The following is a 19,687-nucleotide window of genomic DNA, read 5'->3' on the forward strand; positions in this document are numbered from 1 at the left end:
TAGAAAGGGGTGGCAACCTAAAGTAAACTTTATAAAAGATAAAGACGGTGATTTTCTAGCTGACCCAAGCGATATTCTAAATAGATGGAAGAACTACTTTAATGACCTTTTAAATGTCCATGTAGGAGATAAATCAGAAGTAAATGAAGTCCACACAGCAGAACCTTTAGTTCCAGAACCTAACTTGACTGAAGTTAAAGATGCTATTAAAAGGCTAAAGAATAACAAAGCACCTGGCATTGATTTAATACCAGCTGAGTTAATTAAATATGGTGGAAATTCATTAATATGTCAAATTCATAAATTAATTTGTTTAATATGGAATAAAGAAGAAATCCCTCAACAGTGGAAAGAATCCATAATTGTTCCTATGTTTAAAAAAGGTGATAAAATGAACTGCAATAATTACCGTGGAATTTCTCTACTCTCAACAACATATAAAATATTATCTAACATTCTTTTAACAAGACTAACCCCATATGCTAATGAAATTATAGGTGATTATCAATGTGGATTTAAACGTAACAGATCAACTACAGATCAAATTTTTCACATCAGACAGACACTTGAAAAAAAGTGGGAATATAATCAAAATGTCCATCAGCTATTCGTTGATTTAAAAAAAGCATATGATTCTGTCAAAAGAGATAAATTATATAATATATTAGTAGAGTTTGGAATACCTAAGAAGCTTGTTAGTATGATAAAAATATGCACCAGTGAAACAGAAAGTAAAATTCGTGTGGGTATTAATATGTCTGACAAATTTACAATTCATGATGGGTTAAAACAAGGAGATACATTATCTCCATTGCTCTTTAATTTTGCCTTAGAATATGCTGTTAGGAAGGTAAAAGAAACTAAAGAAGGACTAAAATTAAATGGTGTGACTCAGTTGTTAGCATATGCAGATGATGCAGACTTACTGGGGGATGATGTGAATACAATTAAGAATAATGCTAAAATATTTTTCAAAACTGCTAAAGAGATAGGTTTGGAAGTTAACAAAGAGAAAACTAAATATATGCTTACAGGCCGAAACCAAGTGTTAGGTAATAATCAAAATCTAATTATTGATAACAACTCGTTTGAACCAGTTTCCAAATTCAAATATTTAGGAGTAATATTAACAAATGAAAATTATATTAAAGAGGAAATAAAAAGTAGGCTTAATTCAGGAAATGCATGTTACTTCTCTCTTCATAAACTTTTGTCTTCTCGTATGATATCTAAGAAACTAAAAGTTAAAATATACAAAACAGTAATTTTGCCTGTACTATTATATGGATGTGAAACTTGGTCCCTTACATTGAAAGAGGAACATAAATTGAGAGTATTTGAAAATAAGATCCTTAGGAAAATCTTTGGACCTAAAAGGGATGAGGAGACAGGTGAGTGGAGAAGGTTACATAATTTAGAACTACATAATTTGTATTCATGTCCAGATATTATTAGAATAATTAAATCAAGAAGACTTAGGTGGGCAGGCCATGTGGCACGAATGGGAGAGGGAAGAGGAGTTCACAGGATTCTTGTTGGGAAGCCTGATGGTAAGAGACCTGTAGGAAGGCCAAGACGAAGATGAAGGGACAACGTTGAGATGGACCTATGGGAAATCGGTAGGGATGGAAAAGAGTATATAGAACTTGCTCAAGATAGGGAAAGATGGAAGGCCTGTGTTGCTGCAGCCATGAACCTTCGGGTTTAAGAAGGCTAGGGAGTTAGGAGTTATTTGCTTTCTTCATGACGTGAGTCATTGCTAGTTGACAGAATGGTACAGTAAATGGGTACACAAGAATTCTTTTCACAATCGAAAAATGTTTCACTTTTGAGGAGTCTTGCAAATCACAAAATGACAGGATGAATGCCACAAGTTCATGAGACGGTAGTCGGAAGGAAGGGTCCATTACCATCCTGCTTCAATCATGATGTGGTGGGGGTGTGAGTTATGATGACATCACCGAACACCATTTCTGCGAGAAAGGTAGAAAATTTCAGCCTGAGTGTACCAGGAGACAGTCATGGACACAATGGTCAAGGATCTCAGCAACACTCTTTTTCATAGTCAGGAGTAGAGCTTCCAGCAGGATTCTGCACCAGCTTATAAGCCACAAACAACCAAGCAGTGGCTTGAGAATAATGTGTCTGGTTTCATTTCCCCCTTAGATTGGTCATCTGGCAGTCCAGACTTCAAACCCCTAGATTACAAATTGTGGTCTCTGCCTTAAGACGTGCTTGCAAAAAGACCCACCCCCGTATTGGCAGTCTGAAGTGCACTCTTGTAAAGGCAGTGGAATATTTCCAACCTCAAAAGAGTTTAACTATATTTTTCTTTATCAGTAGAATACCTAAGACGGACTTAAGGTAAAGACAACTGTTCTTTTTCAATATCTGCTACACACTATTGTTTAGAGATTTTTTTTATTTCCTTACATAATTTCCAACTATTATGAAAACTATCTTCAATAAAAAAAGTGTGATCGGCTAAACTATCAGAATGATAGAGACTAGATTATCTTAAAAAAATAAAATATGACTTTTAGGATGGCAATTTATGGACCTTGTGTAAATAAATAGGTCATTATTTCATTAGTAATTTGTCAGCATTTGATCTGTTTTTTTCTTTTTTGTTGTTGTTGTTGTTATTGTTGTTGTTGTTGTTAAATCAGTAATTTTGAACCCTCTACAAGTTTCCACCTTTGTGTATGGGTCTCTTCACGTTATGAACATCTGAGGCACGAACATTTGAAATGTTTTGGCTCTTACTTGAATTCAAAAGAGACAGAGGAAAGGAGTGAGAAAGCGACTTGATCGTATTTGATCAGTAGTACATAGCACTGAATTCTGCTGAGTGGTTGTTGTTGAGCTTAGGGTTGAGAGTGTAGAAAAGAAAAAGGAAGAAACGAGAAAGAGAAACTGAAAAACTCTGACTATTTCAAGAAGAAATCCAAAATGTAAGTAGTAACTTGCTTTACAACGATATGATATAGATATACCATGTTCCGATTAGTACCAATGGTGAATAGGTAGGGCAACTTCAGAGCCACAGAAAGTGCGCTTGTTATAGGCGCTGTCTTCTTGTGAGGAGGATGAAAGTAGTTAATCCTTTGCATCGCCTCGAGAACTATTTTAGAAGTACGATGACTCAAAAGAGTCTTAATTCTGTGGCGCTGAGTGAAGTACATAAGAGAAAACTGCATAATACTGACACTGAAGAGGTCAATGTTGTTTCCCTTCGTAAATGACGTGTAGAAGTTGAAAATATTCTGTTTTGCAATATGTCACTGTTTGATTTAATCAGGATTTGTAGTATTTTCTTTATTTATACCTTTCACCATAAGTGTGATACTTCATAGTGCATTGCTACACATTTATATAATGCGTAATCAACGTTACATATAAAGCATTATGTTGCATAATATTTAAACGTAATATAGTGATTTTCTGTCCAGCTAATCAAAATCCATGTACGGAGTTAGTAATTGTAATTACAGTTATTCAAAGGATAATCCAAGTGTTTATTCTTAGGTCCTTACTGTCGACATAAAAAAAACTTGCTCGCCACCCCCTCCCCTCTCCGACCCAAACGTCCCCCAAACCCCCGAAATTGCGCCACTGGTTATCTTATTTCTGCCCAGATGCAGCGGTGAGAAAACAAACGCAAAGTGCACGGCAACTTCATCTTTGTTAATCGCCTTCTGCTGCACTATCCCGGATCAACGAATTGTAACATTTCTTCGCGAACTTTGCGCTCGTCGACAAAGTCTCATATGGCACTTTACTAAGCATGTTACGTGGATCATACAGAAAGTGCTAACAGATAAACTACCCATCACGATACAACTCGCGTTAAATAATTTCCCAAGCACGACCTGATGATATTTTGAAATCACCTGAAATAAAACTCACTGAGCTATAGGTAAATATTAAAAAACACAAACAGGCCTATTAAGACAAAAGAGGAAACAATTTTTTACAAAAACACTGACATAAAAAAGACAACAATTTCCTTCTTTAAGAAGACTGCCGACAGTATAAGAAAATATATGCGGCTTCTCTTTCAATGTTTGGCTGTTGTATAAAATAACGGAGGTCTCACATTCGGGTGATCAATGTGACTACGACATATGAGACTGTAATTCTTAATGCTTTCAACATAGGTTTGAATTGTGGCTGATGAAGGGGGTGAGCAAGCACCTCTTCGCGCCCCCTGATGCCGATCCTGGGCATAGCTATACATATTATTTTGTATCTTCTGATCCCATTGCAGTCCTAGGATCGTTCTTTTTAGAGAGTATAGCATGGTGTAAAGATATATTATGTTCACCATAAGATTCGAACAAGAATACATTTTTTTTAAATAAAGGAGAAAAATATTTTAGACAAGGTATATATGTTTCATTATTCCATATTTTATTCCACATGTAGTTTCATAAAACAGAATATGGTGGATCTATGCATTCCATCCCTGTGTGTTGACATTTTTACTAGTGCAAGTTAATATTTACTGTTTGGACATTTAGTAAATGACAAGATTCTTTACATTAGGGGCAGTATGGGTAGTTGGGGCATGCGGCGGGATCGACACCTGCTGGATATCTACCCTGGAAGGCCACAGGTGGAACCCAGGTTGCCACGACTGAAGCAGCAGAACCTTCTGGATTAGTGGTGGAGCAGTAAGGGTAGTTGGGGCAGGTGATAGGGGAGACTCCCTCGGGGTAGCTTCCTCCGTAGACTGGAGGTGGAAGTCCGAAGGCGATGGCGACTGTTTGTGCGGTGGAGCAGTAAGGGAAGTTGGGACACTGGAGAGGGGAGACTCCTGCAGGGTATCTGGCAGCTGGAGGATTCTGGGCGACTACCACGGCCACGAGAGAAACAGTGAATACCTGGAAAAGATAGATTTTTAAAAATGCGTGTTATATTACACCCAGTGATTAGTTTATTATTTTTTAACACTTTTTGAGCTTAATAGAAATCTTGGATTCAGAAAGAAATGTTCTACCACAATAAAACTTGCTGTGCTGTATTCAAACATGTTGCTGATAAAAAATTAAAAGTTCAGTTTCATTATTGGAATGTTTCAGTTGATTGATTAATTGTTTGATTTGATTTATTCTACTTCGTTTTTCTGCCATTTTTAGTTAATCGCACAAATGAGGGTGGGTGATGATATGATGAAATGGATGAAGGGACACTCACAAAGAACACGCATGTCCAGACGGAGAGTAGAACCAGGCATGTTAAATAACTTGATAATATTTCTTAACGTACAATTTTAACATTTTCTATTGACAACTTAACTACTGGACTGAGCAAAGAATGTGGTAATATAAAAATGTAATTATTTTGCTTTTCAACAGTAAATGTCTTCTCCTTAAAAGGGAATATCGAACTTTTAATTCTTGTTAATTACATGCAGCTTTCTTGATCAAAGATTTGAATATTTATTGTGAAACCTCCCTGTTAGCATAGTGCTTCCGGTGTTGCCTTGTAAGCAAAAGGATCCGATGGAGACACATAATTGTTCGGATTCCACTTTCCTCCAAGTCCCGATTATCCTTTCTGTGCATAATGTTGGCCTAGAACAAAAACTCAAAACTCTTTCTTGTTGAAATATCGAAATATTTACCAAAAGCATACATGGGACATATACTGCAATGGACTTACTTACCAACTTGAGCATTGTTGATTGCTCAGCTATAAACTTGAACTGATACGTCAGGTAAAGAAACTGGTGCCAATTCTAAGTTGCGGGCAACTTATATACACGATTTACCACCAACATTCAAGGTGAATCGCTATTGAATCATAACAATTTAGATGCATATAAGATATCATGTTGCTGATGAAGCATGACATATGTAGAAAGAATGAAAACAAGGACAGGAAATAGGCTATATCATTTCCATATTTATTTGTAACTCCTATATGAATTGTATTTCGAGGACAATACAGGAGCATGTCTTTGAAAATGCCAGGAAACGAAATTAAATGAGGGTGTTATCTATCATGTGGTGCTAATGTTGCATACAGTGGCGGCGCCAGAAGTAATCATCTGGGGGTGCTAGGGTGTGCGATGTTGAAAATAAGGAAAGCATGAAGCATGCACGCATGTTTTAGTAGAGGTGCAACCACGATTTTTTGTCTGGGTGGAGGGGAGTACCAGGATAAACGCGCCAATAATAATATTGACAATATTATCATTATTATTATTAGTTAATTATTATTATTATTAGAATCATAGTAGTAGTAGCAGCAACAGTAGTAATAGTATCAAATAAGTTATTATCCTCCTAAATCACGCAAGAAAGGGAGAAGTCTGTGCTAAAGCATTTTTGTTTGGACACACGATTTGAAATATTTTTTCAACACGTTCAATTTTATATTAGCTTATAATTGAAAACAAGCATAATCTGTGTTTTTGAAATACAGACAATACATGAAAAACTAAATATGCTGACCAAGGCAGTAATTTATTTTATTAAAAACATAAACTAAACGTAACGTAAGAATGTGAAAAAGAAGGCAAAATAAATAGCCTATGGAAACAGCTGGAAAAGAATGGCTATGAGAAGCAGGATAGACTGGACATAAACAGAAGAAGGAAGAAAACGGGCAGGGAAGAATTGGAAGAGAAAGAAAAAGAGAGAAGGTTTGGAATAAGGAGTATGGGGAAGACCACAGAAAAGATATGCAAAGTGCTTAGGAAAGCGGGAATTAAAACTTACAGGAAGGGAGGGAGAAGCATCTTAGGAATAGCGAGGAATGCTAACAAGAAAAAGGAAAACAGAGAAGAGGAAGAGGAAGGGATTATCTACGAAGTGAAATGTAAAGAATGTCAGAGTGTGTACATAGGAGAAACGAAAAAAAGGCTGAAAGACAGGTTGAAACAACATAGGGATGATGTACGACTTAAGAGAGAGAGGAATGCAATATTTAAACACACGAGAGAAACAGGACATGACATAGAGTGGGATGAGGCTTACCAGATAGGAAGGGAGAAGAGAATGCTAGTGGGAAAATGGAAGGAAGCCAAGGAAATAGAGAAGAAAGGTAAAGAAGACACAATGAACTGGAATGGGGGACTGAAGTTAAAGAAAGAATGGAAGAAGATGTTAGAAAGAGTGGAAAGGACAAGAGAGAAAGAGGAGATGAGAAGGAAGAAAAATGAAGGGAAAAGAGCGTGAGATTAAAAGTCCAACCACATTCTATATGAAAGTAATTGTGTTTAGCCTTTTAGGTGAAAGTAAAGTTGGCAAGTGAAAGTCACCTGCTAGAAAGTTCCAAACAACTTTCTAAATAGTCTGGAGGGAGTAATGTTTGTGTATATATAATGCCCTGTTTTTGTGTCTTGTTACTTTTGTACTTGATACAGAGTCTGAAGAAGACCTTGCTAGAAGGTTGAAACGTTACGTTTAGTTTATGTTTTTAATAAAATAAATTACTGCCTTGGTCAGCATATTTAGTTTTTCATAATCATGGAAACAAGGCTTAATGGTGTTATAATTAGACAATACATGACAAATATAATTCTTTTTGTACATATGACATGTATATCGTTCAGGTACAACATATGTTTTACACATATGGAACACGGAGCGACGTAGGAAATAAGAAAATACAAATGCAACATGTTAACACTAAATTGTATACTTACTAAAAGTTTCTTTAGTGTATATATATATAGGCCTATATATAACATATTATTTAAATGCATTAAAAAAACAATTCATCCTCCTCATAACAATGCAATGATATAAATGTGTCAAATGTGCGCGCTCCATTTCATCCAAACAATTGTTCTTGCATTTAAGACCAAACTGCTTAGTACAAAGGGCGTCGAAACCAGGGGAGCCTGCGCCCCCAGTTCTCTCTTAGGAGCCCCCTATAAGGGCCCAATGTATAACTTTCAACAAGATTTCTTGCTGTAACAAAATATTATTTGCATAATGGAAATTTCATAAATTATTTGAGGACTCTCTCTGTGACAACATGTATGTTCTCATTTATTCACATTTCTAGTTTGAATTATTTATTTTATTTAAGGTCAAATGTTTTGCATATAGGATCTTTGCATACAACAGGCGCGAAATTACGCAAGATTCTCCTCTGAAATGGCAACATCAACAATGTGGGTCTATTACTCAGTTGAGTGTTTATAGTTTAGCTTTAGTGTGTCCGTGCATTTACTATTTTCAGTATTTCGTTTTCCAAATACACAGTATGTGCACTAATAGAGGATGAAGTATGGGAATAATGTAGTCCTCACTTCCCAGTGAGATGATTCTTTTTTCTTTCAATTCAACTAAAGGTAAGACATTTTCCCTACCAGTGATGAAAGGATTCCTTGAGTATTTGCTTTCTTCAATACGTGAGTCATTGCTAGTTGAGCAAAGGAAGTGATAGAATGGTACAGTAAATGGGTACAGAAGAATTTTTTTTCACCAATCGAAAAATGTTTTACTGTTGAGGAGTCTTTCAAATCACAAAATGACAGGGTGAATGCCACAAGTTCATGAGACGGTAGTGGGAAGGAAGGGTCCATTACCATGCTGCTTCAATCATGATGTGGTGGGGGGAATGGGTGAATTATGATGACATCACCCAGCTCCATTTCTGTGAGAAACGTAGAAAATTTCATCCTGAGTGTACCAGGAGACAGTCATGGACTCAATGGTCAAGGATCTCAGCAACACTTTTTTTCATAGTCAGGAGTAGAGCTTCCAGCAGGATTCTGCACCAGCTTATAAGCCACAAACAACCAAGCAGTGGCTTGAGAAAAATTTGTCTTTTTTCATTTCCCCCTTAAATGAGCCATCTGGTAGTGCAGACCTCAATCCCATGGATTACAAATTGTGGTCTCTGCCTTGAGACCCACCCCTGTATTGCAAGTCTGATGTGCACTTGTAAACGCAGTTGAATATTTCCATCTAAAAGAGTTTATCTATATTTGTCTTTATCAGTAAAATACCTAAGACGGACTTAAGGTAAAGAAAACTTTTCTTTTTCAATATCAGCTTCACACTATTGTTTAGAGAATTGTTTTATATCCTTACATAATTTTCAACTATTATGAAAATTATCATCAACAAAGAAATTGTGATTGGCTAAACTATCATAATGATGGAGACTAGATATTTTTTTCAAAAAAATAAAATATGACTTTTAGGATGTCAATTCATTGGTATGGTGTAAATAAATAGGTTAGTATTTCATCAGTAATTTGTCAGTATTTGATCTGTTTTTCTTCTTCTTCAGTAGCGGCTCGTGCCTAAAATAACAGGTGAAGAAGTACATTTACAGGCAATGAAAAACAAATAGTAAGTGTCAGTGGGCCCCCCACAATTTAAAACGTCTTTTTTGTCTTCATCCGCCCATCTGGAAAATGGTGTCTGCAACAAATTACACACTAAGTCATTTACTGGGTTCATTGTACAAACCACAGCTCAACACATGAACACAACACACGATAGGAAACGCGAAACACACACGGGGAACAAGATTTCGCGAGTACGCAACGATTTTGCCACAACCACTGGATGCAATGTTTTCTGTCGACGAGAGAACTGCTGCACCTAGATGGCGACACCCGTTCAATTCCAACGCTAGGTGACGTCACCGTTGCCATGACAACCGGCTAAAGTCTTCCGCAACCTCGCGGCATCTGCTCTTGGTTTGTTTATGCTACGACCAACTCTCCACGTGCGTAGCGTCGAACGGCGTATTATTTGAGTATTATCGTGTGCGTTCTACTGGGAAATAGTTTAATTTAACAAGCAAATGAAAAATGTCAATATTATTGAAAATTAGGTGAAAACATCTGCATTTCTTGCACTTGGCCAGCCACCACTGCTTCTTCTTATTGTTACTGTTGTTAAATCAGTAACTTTGAACCCTCTACAAGTATCCTCCTTTGTGTATGGGTCTCCTCACGTTATGAACATCGGAGACACGAGCATTTGAAAGAGACAGAGGAAAGGAATGAGAAAACGACTTGATAGTATTTGATCAGTACATAGCACTGAATTGTGCTGATTGGTTGTTGTTGAGCTTAGGGTTGAGAAAGTAGAAAAGACAAACGAGAAAAGAAAAGCTGAAAAACTCTGACTATTTCAAGAAGAAATCCAAAATGTAAGTAGTAACTTGCTTTACAACGATATGCTATAGATATCCCATGTTCCGATTAGTACCCATGGTGCATAGGTAGGGCGACTTTAGAGCAGCAGAAAGTGCGCTTGCTTTAGGCGCTGTCTTCTTGTGAGGAGGCTTAAAGTAGTTAGTCCTTTTCATCACTTCTAGAACTATTTTAGAAGTACTATGACACAAAAGAGTCTTAATTCTGCGGCGCTGAGTGAAGTATATAAGAAAAACTGCATAATACAGACACTGAAGAGATCAATGTTGTTTCCCTTCGTAAATGTCGTGTAGAAGTTGAAAATATTCAGTTTTGCAATATGTCACTGTTTGATTTAATCAGGATTTGTAGTATTTTCTTTATTTATACCTGTCACCATAAGTGTGATACTTCATAGTGCATTGCTACACATTTATATAATGCGTAATCAACGTTACATAGAAAAGTATTATGTTGCATAATATTTAAGCGTAATATAGTGTTTTTTTAACTGTCCAGCTAATCAAAATCGATGTACAGAGTTAGTAATTGTAATTACAGTTATTCAAAGGATAACTCAAATGTTTATTCTTAGGTCCCTACTGTCGACATTAAAAAGAAAACTTGCTCGCCACCCCCCTCTCCGCCGAAAAACGCCTCCAAACTCCCGAGGTTGCGCTAATGGTTATCTTCCGTCTGCTCAGATGCAGCGGTGAGAAAACAAAACGCAAACTGCACGCAACTTCATCTTTGTTAATCGCCTTCTACCGCACTATCCCCGATCAAGAAATTGTAACAGATTGAGACTGTCCTATTCTCAAATTGTCATGTTCAAAGTTAATATTATTTATGTTATTGATGTTGTTTTAACTTATGCATGTTTGTTTTATATATATATTGTTATAATCATCTAATCACGCTGTATAAAATACAAGAAATCAAATTGCTGTAACCATAGCAACGAGAAATAATAAGTACTAAAATGGTGATGGAAGTAGTGAGATTTTCTGCGCCTGTATTGTATTTATTTTAATTATAACGGTTATCGTTAATTACGCAAATTTATTTGCATTGATAATTGTTCTGCAAGTTTAAGCGCAGCGACGGTTATCAAGAGTGGGGACCCAGAAGCCAGGATTGTTCAAAAAGTGTGCAATCTTCTGACAATGGTAAGAATGTCTGTTGTAATGGAACAGAATTTTTGTCATATGCTGAAGTAAGACTTACGTCACAATCTGCAGTGTGCTTGTATAACGTAACTTCTTACGTGAATCGTCATATGTGAGAAGATCACAATGGCTGATAAGTTAAAGCAAAGTAAATCTAAATCGTCGCGTAAAGAAACAAACATTCAGGCTAATACAATGACTACTTACTTTGATGCTGGTAATCCCGTAGTCGCTTCCAGTAATGCGAATACTACAGAACATGATGTTTGCTCTACGAAACCTGATAAATTAACTTGTTGTAATGATCCTGACAATGATTTGAGGTATGTTCAGTGTACGCAGTGTTCGTCATGGCATCATATATCTTGTCTCAAACTTACAGTCACTCACTGGACAATTTATTCGACTACACTAGAAAATTATTATTGTAAAGGTTGCAAACCAGATTATGATCCTTTTAGTTTGCCAGCTTATCTAGAAACTCTTAACCCGAATTTTGGTGATTTGTTAAGTACTATTAAGAGTATTCAATTGCTTATGGTCACTTCTAATGAAGACCTCAAGACGAAACTAGAACAGTCTAATGCTGAAATGAAATCTCAGTTAGAACAGTCTAATGCTGAAATGAAATCTCAGTTAGAAAATTCTATGAAGTCACAGTTAGAACAGTCTAATGCTGAAATGAAATCTCAGTTAGAAAATTCTATGAAGACACAGTTAGAACAGTCTAATGCTGAAATGAAATCTCAGTTAGAAAATTCTATGAAATCACAGTTAGAACAGTCTAATGAAGAACTAAAAACACGAATGGATCTTGCTAACCAAGATATGAAATTACAGTTACAGCAATGTAATCAAGAATTTGCAGAGCTTAAAGAGAATATTAAGTATCAGTTTGAACAATTGGAATTCGATATTTATAGTAACCTAACTTCAAAATTTGAATTGGTTCATCAAGAAATTAATACTGTTAATCAAAGATTAGACAACTTGACTTCCGATGTTAAAACACAACTTGATTCAGTAGCTTCTGAATGTGTCAAGAAAAATGAACATTTGGGAAGTATTTTAAATAGCAATATTTCTCAAATACGAACAGAACAAGACGTTCAAGGACAACAAATTTTAATAAATAAAGATTTGATTAGTGAATACGATAAATCTATTACAGTATGTTGATCCAAAATAACTGATATTAATAATAGATTATCATCGTTGGAAGTTGCTGGTAAGGAAAATATACATTTTGGAACGTATCTTATTGATTGTAATAACAGGTTTCAACATATAGAATCTCGTATTGATGTTTTGCAAACTAATTATTCAAATTCTCAACGCAACACAAAAGGAAATTTGAAACCTCCCCTTGCACAAAATAGTTCTCAAACTAAGACATCACGTGAAAGGGCTAGAAATGCAGTTGACTCGGGGGTGACTAATTCATCTACTTATTCATCTGATGATTCTTTAACAACCCATGTGAAAACAACGTTCGATGAACCGCATGTTCGAAATCGTGTTCGCTGGAAGCGAAACAAAAGATTTATTCCAACCTGCAATGAGGAACATTATCGAAATAATATGTCACCTAATAGTGTACAGTTTAAGGATACAAGTAATTATGCGATTAACAATATGCAGACAACTTCTAGATTGAATTCTACCGTTACAAATATTGATAAACATTCCAATGTTCAACAATGTTGTTCTGCTGATGGTGAAAATAGTTACATAAATCAAATGTTTACATACTCGCAAGAACCTAACCTCCCTGTCGTTCATCATAGTAATGTCCCTGGTGAATCATGTGGGTTTCGTCATATTTTTTCCTTGCAGAATGAAGCTTACAGACCATGGTTTCAAGGTGAAAGGCGTAATGCAAATTTAATGACTGGCACAAGTTGTCCAAATGCTGAAGTTGGTGTTAATGAGTCAAATACAAATAACAATTACTGTGATAATCCACAAAGTCAGTTTGATCGTTGTATTTCTCCAACGTCTTTACCTGTAATTACTGTTGGGAATAGAGGAAACAGATATGTAAAGATAAATGAACAAATGAACTGTCTCATTTACCCAAATTTTCTGGGAAAATAGAAGACCAATCGGCTCGAGAATATCTAGAACATCTTAATTCTATGCTTGATCTTATGGGCATTCCAATTAACAAAAGGCTACAGAGTATTCAGCAGTGTTTCACCAACAGAGCTGCGTACTGGTATAGAACTCACAAACGTATGTTTTCTTCATATGATCATTTTCAAAGAGAATTCATGAAGCAATTTGCAAGTCTGGAAATAATGCAGTCTCAGTTATCAGTATTAAGGAACAGGAAGTATGATCCTACAGTACATGGTGATTTAGAAAGCTTTGCGTTGAAAACATATTCAAATTATTGATGTTATTCAATTAGTTATTAGCCAGTTACCAAATAATATAGCTAATAACATAACTTGTCATGAGATACGTTCTATGGACCAGTTAACAACTATGTTAAGGAACTTAGATGTTGTCCGAACTAGTAGAAGAGGACTTATTTTCCTACCGGAAGAAACCGATAATAGTAGTAAGGTTAAACCCAACAAGAATCCTGACAGTATGAAATCAAAATTTAATGTCAAGCAAATTAATGTTAAACACACCAAAAACACTTGCTCATCTTCTACTCAGACTTCGTCGATGGATGTTCAAGTACCTTTTACTAATGAATTTGGCAATGCTAATTCAAGATATGGACAGTTTAGAGGTAGCAATGGTAGTTTTAGAGGACGTAGAAATAATCGTGGCTATTCAGGATTCACATATAATAACAGAAATAATTTTAGATTCCAAAGAAATAATGCATACTTTGGTATTTCCGGTGACATTACAAATAGGAATTATAATCAGGATGCTATAACTTCTCAGTTACCTAACAGTAGTCAGAATGGAAGGATTTTCTACAATAGGCAAGCGCAGTATTCAAGTGAGCCTGCTCTCGCTCCTACTTACAGTCAACCTGTTAATGTGACTTCATTACAACCACAAGATGCATCTACAACTTCTGGAATATCAAATTCTCCTTCTGGAAATGTATCAAGGACCTTTACACGACAATCTGGTATTGGAACATCTTACCAATCAACAACAAATTTAAATTAAAGGAGCGGATGGAAGTGCCTCGTTCACTCTGCTTTCTTTCAGAGAGGCCAAATTTGAACAAACGAAATTCATTTCAAACACAGGCAATTATGAATGTACGTGATGATAAAGACTTAATATCGGAACCACTACAAGTGAATTTTTTATTGGAATGGTTTGAAGAAGAACCTGAATGGACTGTTAGTGATTATGATATTCCGGTTCCATTAACTGAAGTTACAGTTATTCATGGAATTATTTGTCAAATACCTGTAGTTTGTATTATAGATTCTGGAAGTCAGGCAAATGTTCTAAATTTTGACGTTTGGTGTAAACTATCGTCTTTGATTGGCAACATTAAACTGGATAACGTGGAAGATGTAAAACTCACCGGTTTTGCTGGATCCAAGAAGTGTAAAGTTGTTGGCAGTAAAATTATTAATCTGCAGATAAAGAACGAATACTTTTCTATGGAATTTTTTGTTCTTAAAGAGTTGAATGCCGATGTCATTTTAGGAGTTCCATTTTTGAGGAAATATAAAGCTGTAATTGATTTTAAAGAAGGGAATGTAAGTTTGCTAAATGATAAAGGAAAGGAAATTTCCTCTGTTTTAACTCGGCAATATTCTTCTACAGAAGATTCGAAATATTGTACAAAGTCTAACTTTTGTTCCGAAGTTCTATTAAATGATAATGAAAGTTATCCATGTAGATTGTTACGTGATGCGTCAACTTTGAATGATGATGTAGAATATATGCCAGCTAAGAAGTCCATTTATGAGTCTGTTTTTAGAAATGATAATTGAGACAATTTGCAGAAAGCTGATTTATTCAAACTTCTGCCGTATTATCACGTACAATTTTCAGATAAACCTAGAAAAGCAACTGTTGAACCTTACAAGATTCAATTAGATACCGTAACACCTATTACAAGCACACCTTATCCCATACCAATATCAAGGAGACAATCTTTAGAAGAAGAGCTTTCCAAATGGGAGAAATGGGGAATTATTTACCAGGATTCTTCACTATATCTTAACCCTCTACATATAGTGCCAAAGCAAGGAGGTCTTTGGAGACCTGTGATCGATTTTAGGAAACTAAATCAACATGTTATCTCTCCACAAGTGAGAGTAGAAGCAATCAATGAACTGTTACAGAGGTTCCTAGGATGTGTTTATTTTTCTTCAATTGATTTATCATGCGGTTATTTTCAAATACCGTTGACTGAAGATTCATATCCTTACACAGCTTTTTCTTATAGAGGTAGACAATATCTTTTCCGCTATCTTCCGTTTGGGATTCGATCAGCTGTCTCAGTGTTCCAGGACAGGATGAATAAAATATTCTCCACCGATTGCAGAAATTTTGTTGTTTGTTATTTGGATGATATTCTAATTTTCAGCAAAGATTGGTCTCAACACATGCAACATGTAGAACTAGTTTTACAAAAGATAAAGGGTGTCAATATGTCTATTAAATTTTCCAAATGTAAGTTTGCTTACAAAGAAATCTGCTTCCTTGGACACACAGTGTCCGGTGATAAAATTATGGTTGATCCTGCAAAGAATTCAGCAATTATTAATTTTCCAATTCCAAGAAACAAACGCTTCTTGAGAAGGTTCTTAGGATTGGCTAATTGTAGGCAAAAGTTTATAGAAGGATTTGCTGAAGTGGCACAGCCTTTGTATGATCTGTTGAAAAAGGAATCAAAATGGCAATGGAATGATGTTCATGCTTCAGTTTTTGAAAACCTCCGCAAGTTACTGATATCTCCAAAGGCTTTGTATCAACCAGATTTCACGAAGCCTTTCAATGTCAACACAGACGGTTCGAAGAAAGGAATAGGGGCTGTTCTATGGCAAGACTCAACTGAAAATTCTGAAGAAGGACCACGTATAATTCAATACGTTAGCAGATCTCTTAAAGGCAATCTCTTAATTGAAATTACAAATGTTTGATTATAATGTATATCACGTGCCGGGAAAATCTAATGAAGCTGCAGATGCTTTAAGCAGATATCCTGATTTAAGTACAGGTTTTCCAACTCTATCGGAACTATATGTAAATAACATAAGTCTTGATTTTCTTGACGAAGATAGTGTAACATTTTGGCAAGAAAGTCAAAATTCGGATTCTTATTGCAGCGCCATTCTACAAAAGTTACGAAATGGGAATTTGTCACAGAATATAAAAGGCAATATTCGATTCAAGATAATATATTATTCCTGAAACATTTGAAAGAAGACAAGTGGAAACTTGTAGTACCTATTATTGTTGTACCCAAAATTCTTCATAAATTACATGACTTACAAGGTCATTTTGGATACTATAAACTATTTAATAAGTGCAGAAGTTTATATTATTGTCCTAAAATGAAAGTTAGTATCAAGCAGTATTTGAACGACTGTCTAACATGCGCAAAAACTAAACAAGCTCACACAAAAATTAGTAAGGATGAATTGCATGTATATTCTACTACTCCACATGATATGTTATCAATAGATCTTGTTGGACCGTTACCCAAATCACAAGGATATAGTTACATATTAACAATAGTTGACACGATGTCCAAATTTCTAATGGCTTATCCGTTAAGGAAGGCAACGTCACGTGAAATAATTAACAAATTCAAGATCCAGTATTTTTACCACTATCCAGCATGTAAGGTAATATTATCAGATAACGGTTCCCAATTTTAATCACAAGAGTGGAAGTTATATATCGATGACTGTAACATAAAACATATCACCACGTCAGTTTATTCGCCTTTCGCAAATCCTGTGGAAAGGTACAACAAATAGTTAATACGATTGTTACGATTATATACTTCGCAAAATCATCAGGACTGGGTAAAATATTTGAATCATGTAACAGGACTTCTAAATAATTCAGTTTCGGAAATAACAGGTTTCACACCTAGTGAACTTTTCCTTCATCACGAATTAAAGGATTCAATTCTCAATCAAATTAACTGGCCAGATGATTTAAAGTTTGTGCCCTGGAAACACAAGTGTTTTATCGCCAAAGTACGTATTAAGGAAAGATATAAGTCCAAACGTATTGAGTGTGATGCAAATAAATTGAAGATAGTCCCAGGTGATATTGTTTTAGTGAAAAATCATGAACATAGTAGTGCAATTAACAAGAAAATTCATAAGTTTATGGAATTATGGCTTGGACCCTATGTAGTTGATGCTGTGAAAAACAATTATACAATTTTGATGTCTATGGACGGAAAGAAGATAACAACAAGGCAGAACTTGTCAAATATCAAGAAATTTAATTGTTCTGATGAAAAAAAGGAAGAATTGCTTAAACTAATGTAATTGTCATGAAGTGATGCATAAGTAGCTGTAAATTCGAAAACCAAGATGACATTTTCAGAACTTTAGTAAAAAGAGTATTGTAAATTTGTGAATTGGTTCATTATGTCAAGTGAACTCTTTCATTATCCTGACGAGTGTATATTAAAAGCAGGACCCAAATCTTATATATTATATATAAAAAAAAATGTTATCTTCATTTTTTTTACCAGGAGAAGGGGAGAGATTGAGACTGTCCTATTCTCAAATTGTCATGTTCAAAGTTAATATTATTTATGTTATTGATGTTGTTTTAACTTATGCATGTTTGTTTTATATATATATTGTTATAATCATCTAATCACGCTGTATAAAATACAAGAAATCAAATTGCTGTAACCATAGCAACGAGAAATAATAAGTACTAAAATGGTGATGGAAGTAGTGAGATTTTCTGCGCCTGTATTGTATTTATTTTAATTATAACGGTTATCGTTAATTACGCAATTTTATTTGCATTGATAATTGTTCTGCAAGTTTAAGCGCAGAGACGGTTATCAATTTCTTCGTGAACTTTGCGCTCCTCGACAAAGTCTGATATGGCACTTTACTAAACATGTTACGTGGATCATACAGAAATTGCTAACAGATAAACTACCCATCACGATACAACTCGCGTTAAATAATTTGCCAGACAAGGTCATGATGATATTTTAAAATCACCTGAAAAAGAACTACCTGAGCTGTAGGCAAATATTGAAAAAGACAAACAGGCCACTTAAGACAAAAGAACAAACAATTTTTAACAAAAATACTGACATAAAAAAGACAAAAAGACCCTTCTTTAAGGAGACTGCCGACAGTATAAGAAAATATATGCGGCTTCTCTTTCAATGTTTGGCTGCTGTATACCATAATGGAGGTCTCACTGCAATACGTAACATTCTGGCGCTCAATGTGATTACGATATATGAGACTGTAAGAGTTAATGTTTTGAACATTGGTTTTTAATCGGGGCTGCCGAGGGGGATGTGGAAGAAAAGTATGGAATGCGCAAGCACCTCTTCGCGCCCCCCTTGGCGCCGATCCTGGGCATAGCTATACATATTGTTCTTTATCTTCTGATCCCGTTGCAGTCCCAGGTTCATTCTTTTCATATGTTTTAGAGAGTATAGCATGATGTCCCAAATATATTTTTTTTCACCATAAGATTCAAACAAGAAGAATATATTTTTTGTAAATAAGAGGAGAGAAATATTTTAGGCAAGGTATATATGTTTCATTATTCCATATTTTATTCCACATGTAGTTTCATAAAACAGAAGATGGTAGATCTATGCAGTCCATCTCTGTGTGTAACACGTTGACATTTTTACTAGTGCAAGTTAATATTTACTGTTTGGACATTTAGTAAATGACAAGATTCTTTACATTAGGGGCAGTATGGGTAGTTTGGGCATGCTGCGGGATCGACACCTGCTGGGTATCTACCCTGGAGGGCCACAGGTGGAACCCAGGTTGCCACGACTGAAGCAGCAGAACCTTCTGGATGAGTGGTGGAGCAGTAAGGGTAGTTGGGGCAGGTGATAGGGGAGACTCCCTCGGGGTAGCTTCCTCCGTAGACTGGAGGTGGAAGTCCGGAGACGATGGCGACTGTTTGTGCGGTGGAGCAGTAAGGGAAGTTGGGACACTGGAGAGGGGAGACTCCTGCAGGGTATCTGGCAGCTGGAGGATTCCAGGCGACTACCACGGTCACGAGGGCAACAGTGAATACCTGGAAAAGATAGATTTTTAAAAATGCGTGTTATATTACACCCAGTGATTAGTTTGTTATGTTTTAATACTTTTTAAGCTTCATAGAAATCTTGGATTAAGACGGAAATGTTCTACCACAATGAGACTTGCTGTGCTGTATTCAAACATGTTGCTGACAAAAAATTAAAAGTTCAGTTTCAGTATTGGAATGTTTCAGTTCATTG

General features: G+C 35.7%; 1 protein-coding gene across 1 annotated transcript; it reads right to left on the reverse strand.

Moving 5' to 3' along the window:
- Positions 1 to 4,453: 4,453 nt before the first annotated feature.
- LOC146003991 (uncharacterized) lies at positions 4,454 to 5,711 on the reverse strand. Its single transcript, XM_083142532.1, has 2 exons — positions 5,672 to 5,711; positions 4,454 to 4,886 (listed from the first exon to the last, which is right to left on the reverse strand). The coding sequence occupies exons 1-2, from the start codon at positions 5,681 to 5,683 to the stop codon at positions 4,545 to 4,547; spliced, it is 354 nt and encodes a 117-aa protein (XP_082998658.1). The 5' UTR covers positions 5,684 to 5,711; the 3' UTR covers positions 4,454 to 4,544.
- Between the last annotated feature and the right edge of the window lie 13,976 nt (positions 5,712 to 19,687).

The sequence above is a fragment of the Lepisma saccharinum genome, chromosome 21, assembly GCF_977018435.1.
Source record: "Lepisma saccharinum chromosome 21, izLepSacc3.1, whole genome shotgun sequence".
Lineage (NCBI taxonomy): Eukaryota > Metazoa > Arthropoda > Insecta > Zygentoma > Lepismatidae > Lepisma > Lepisma saccharinum.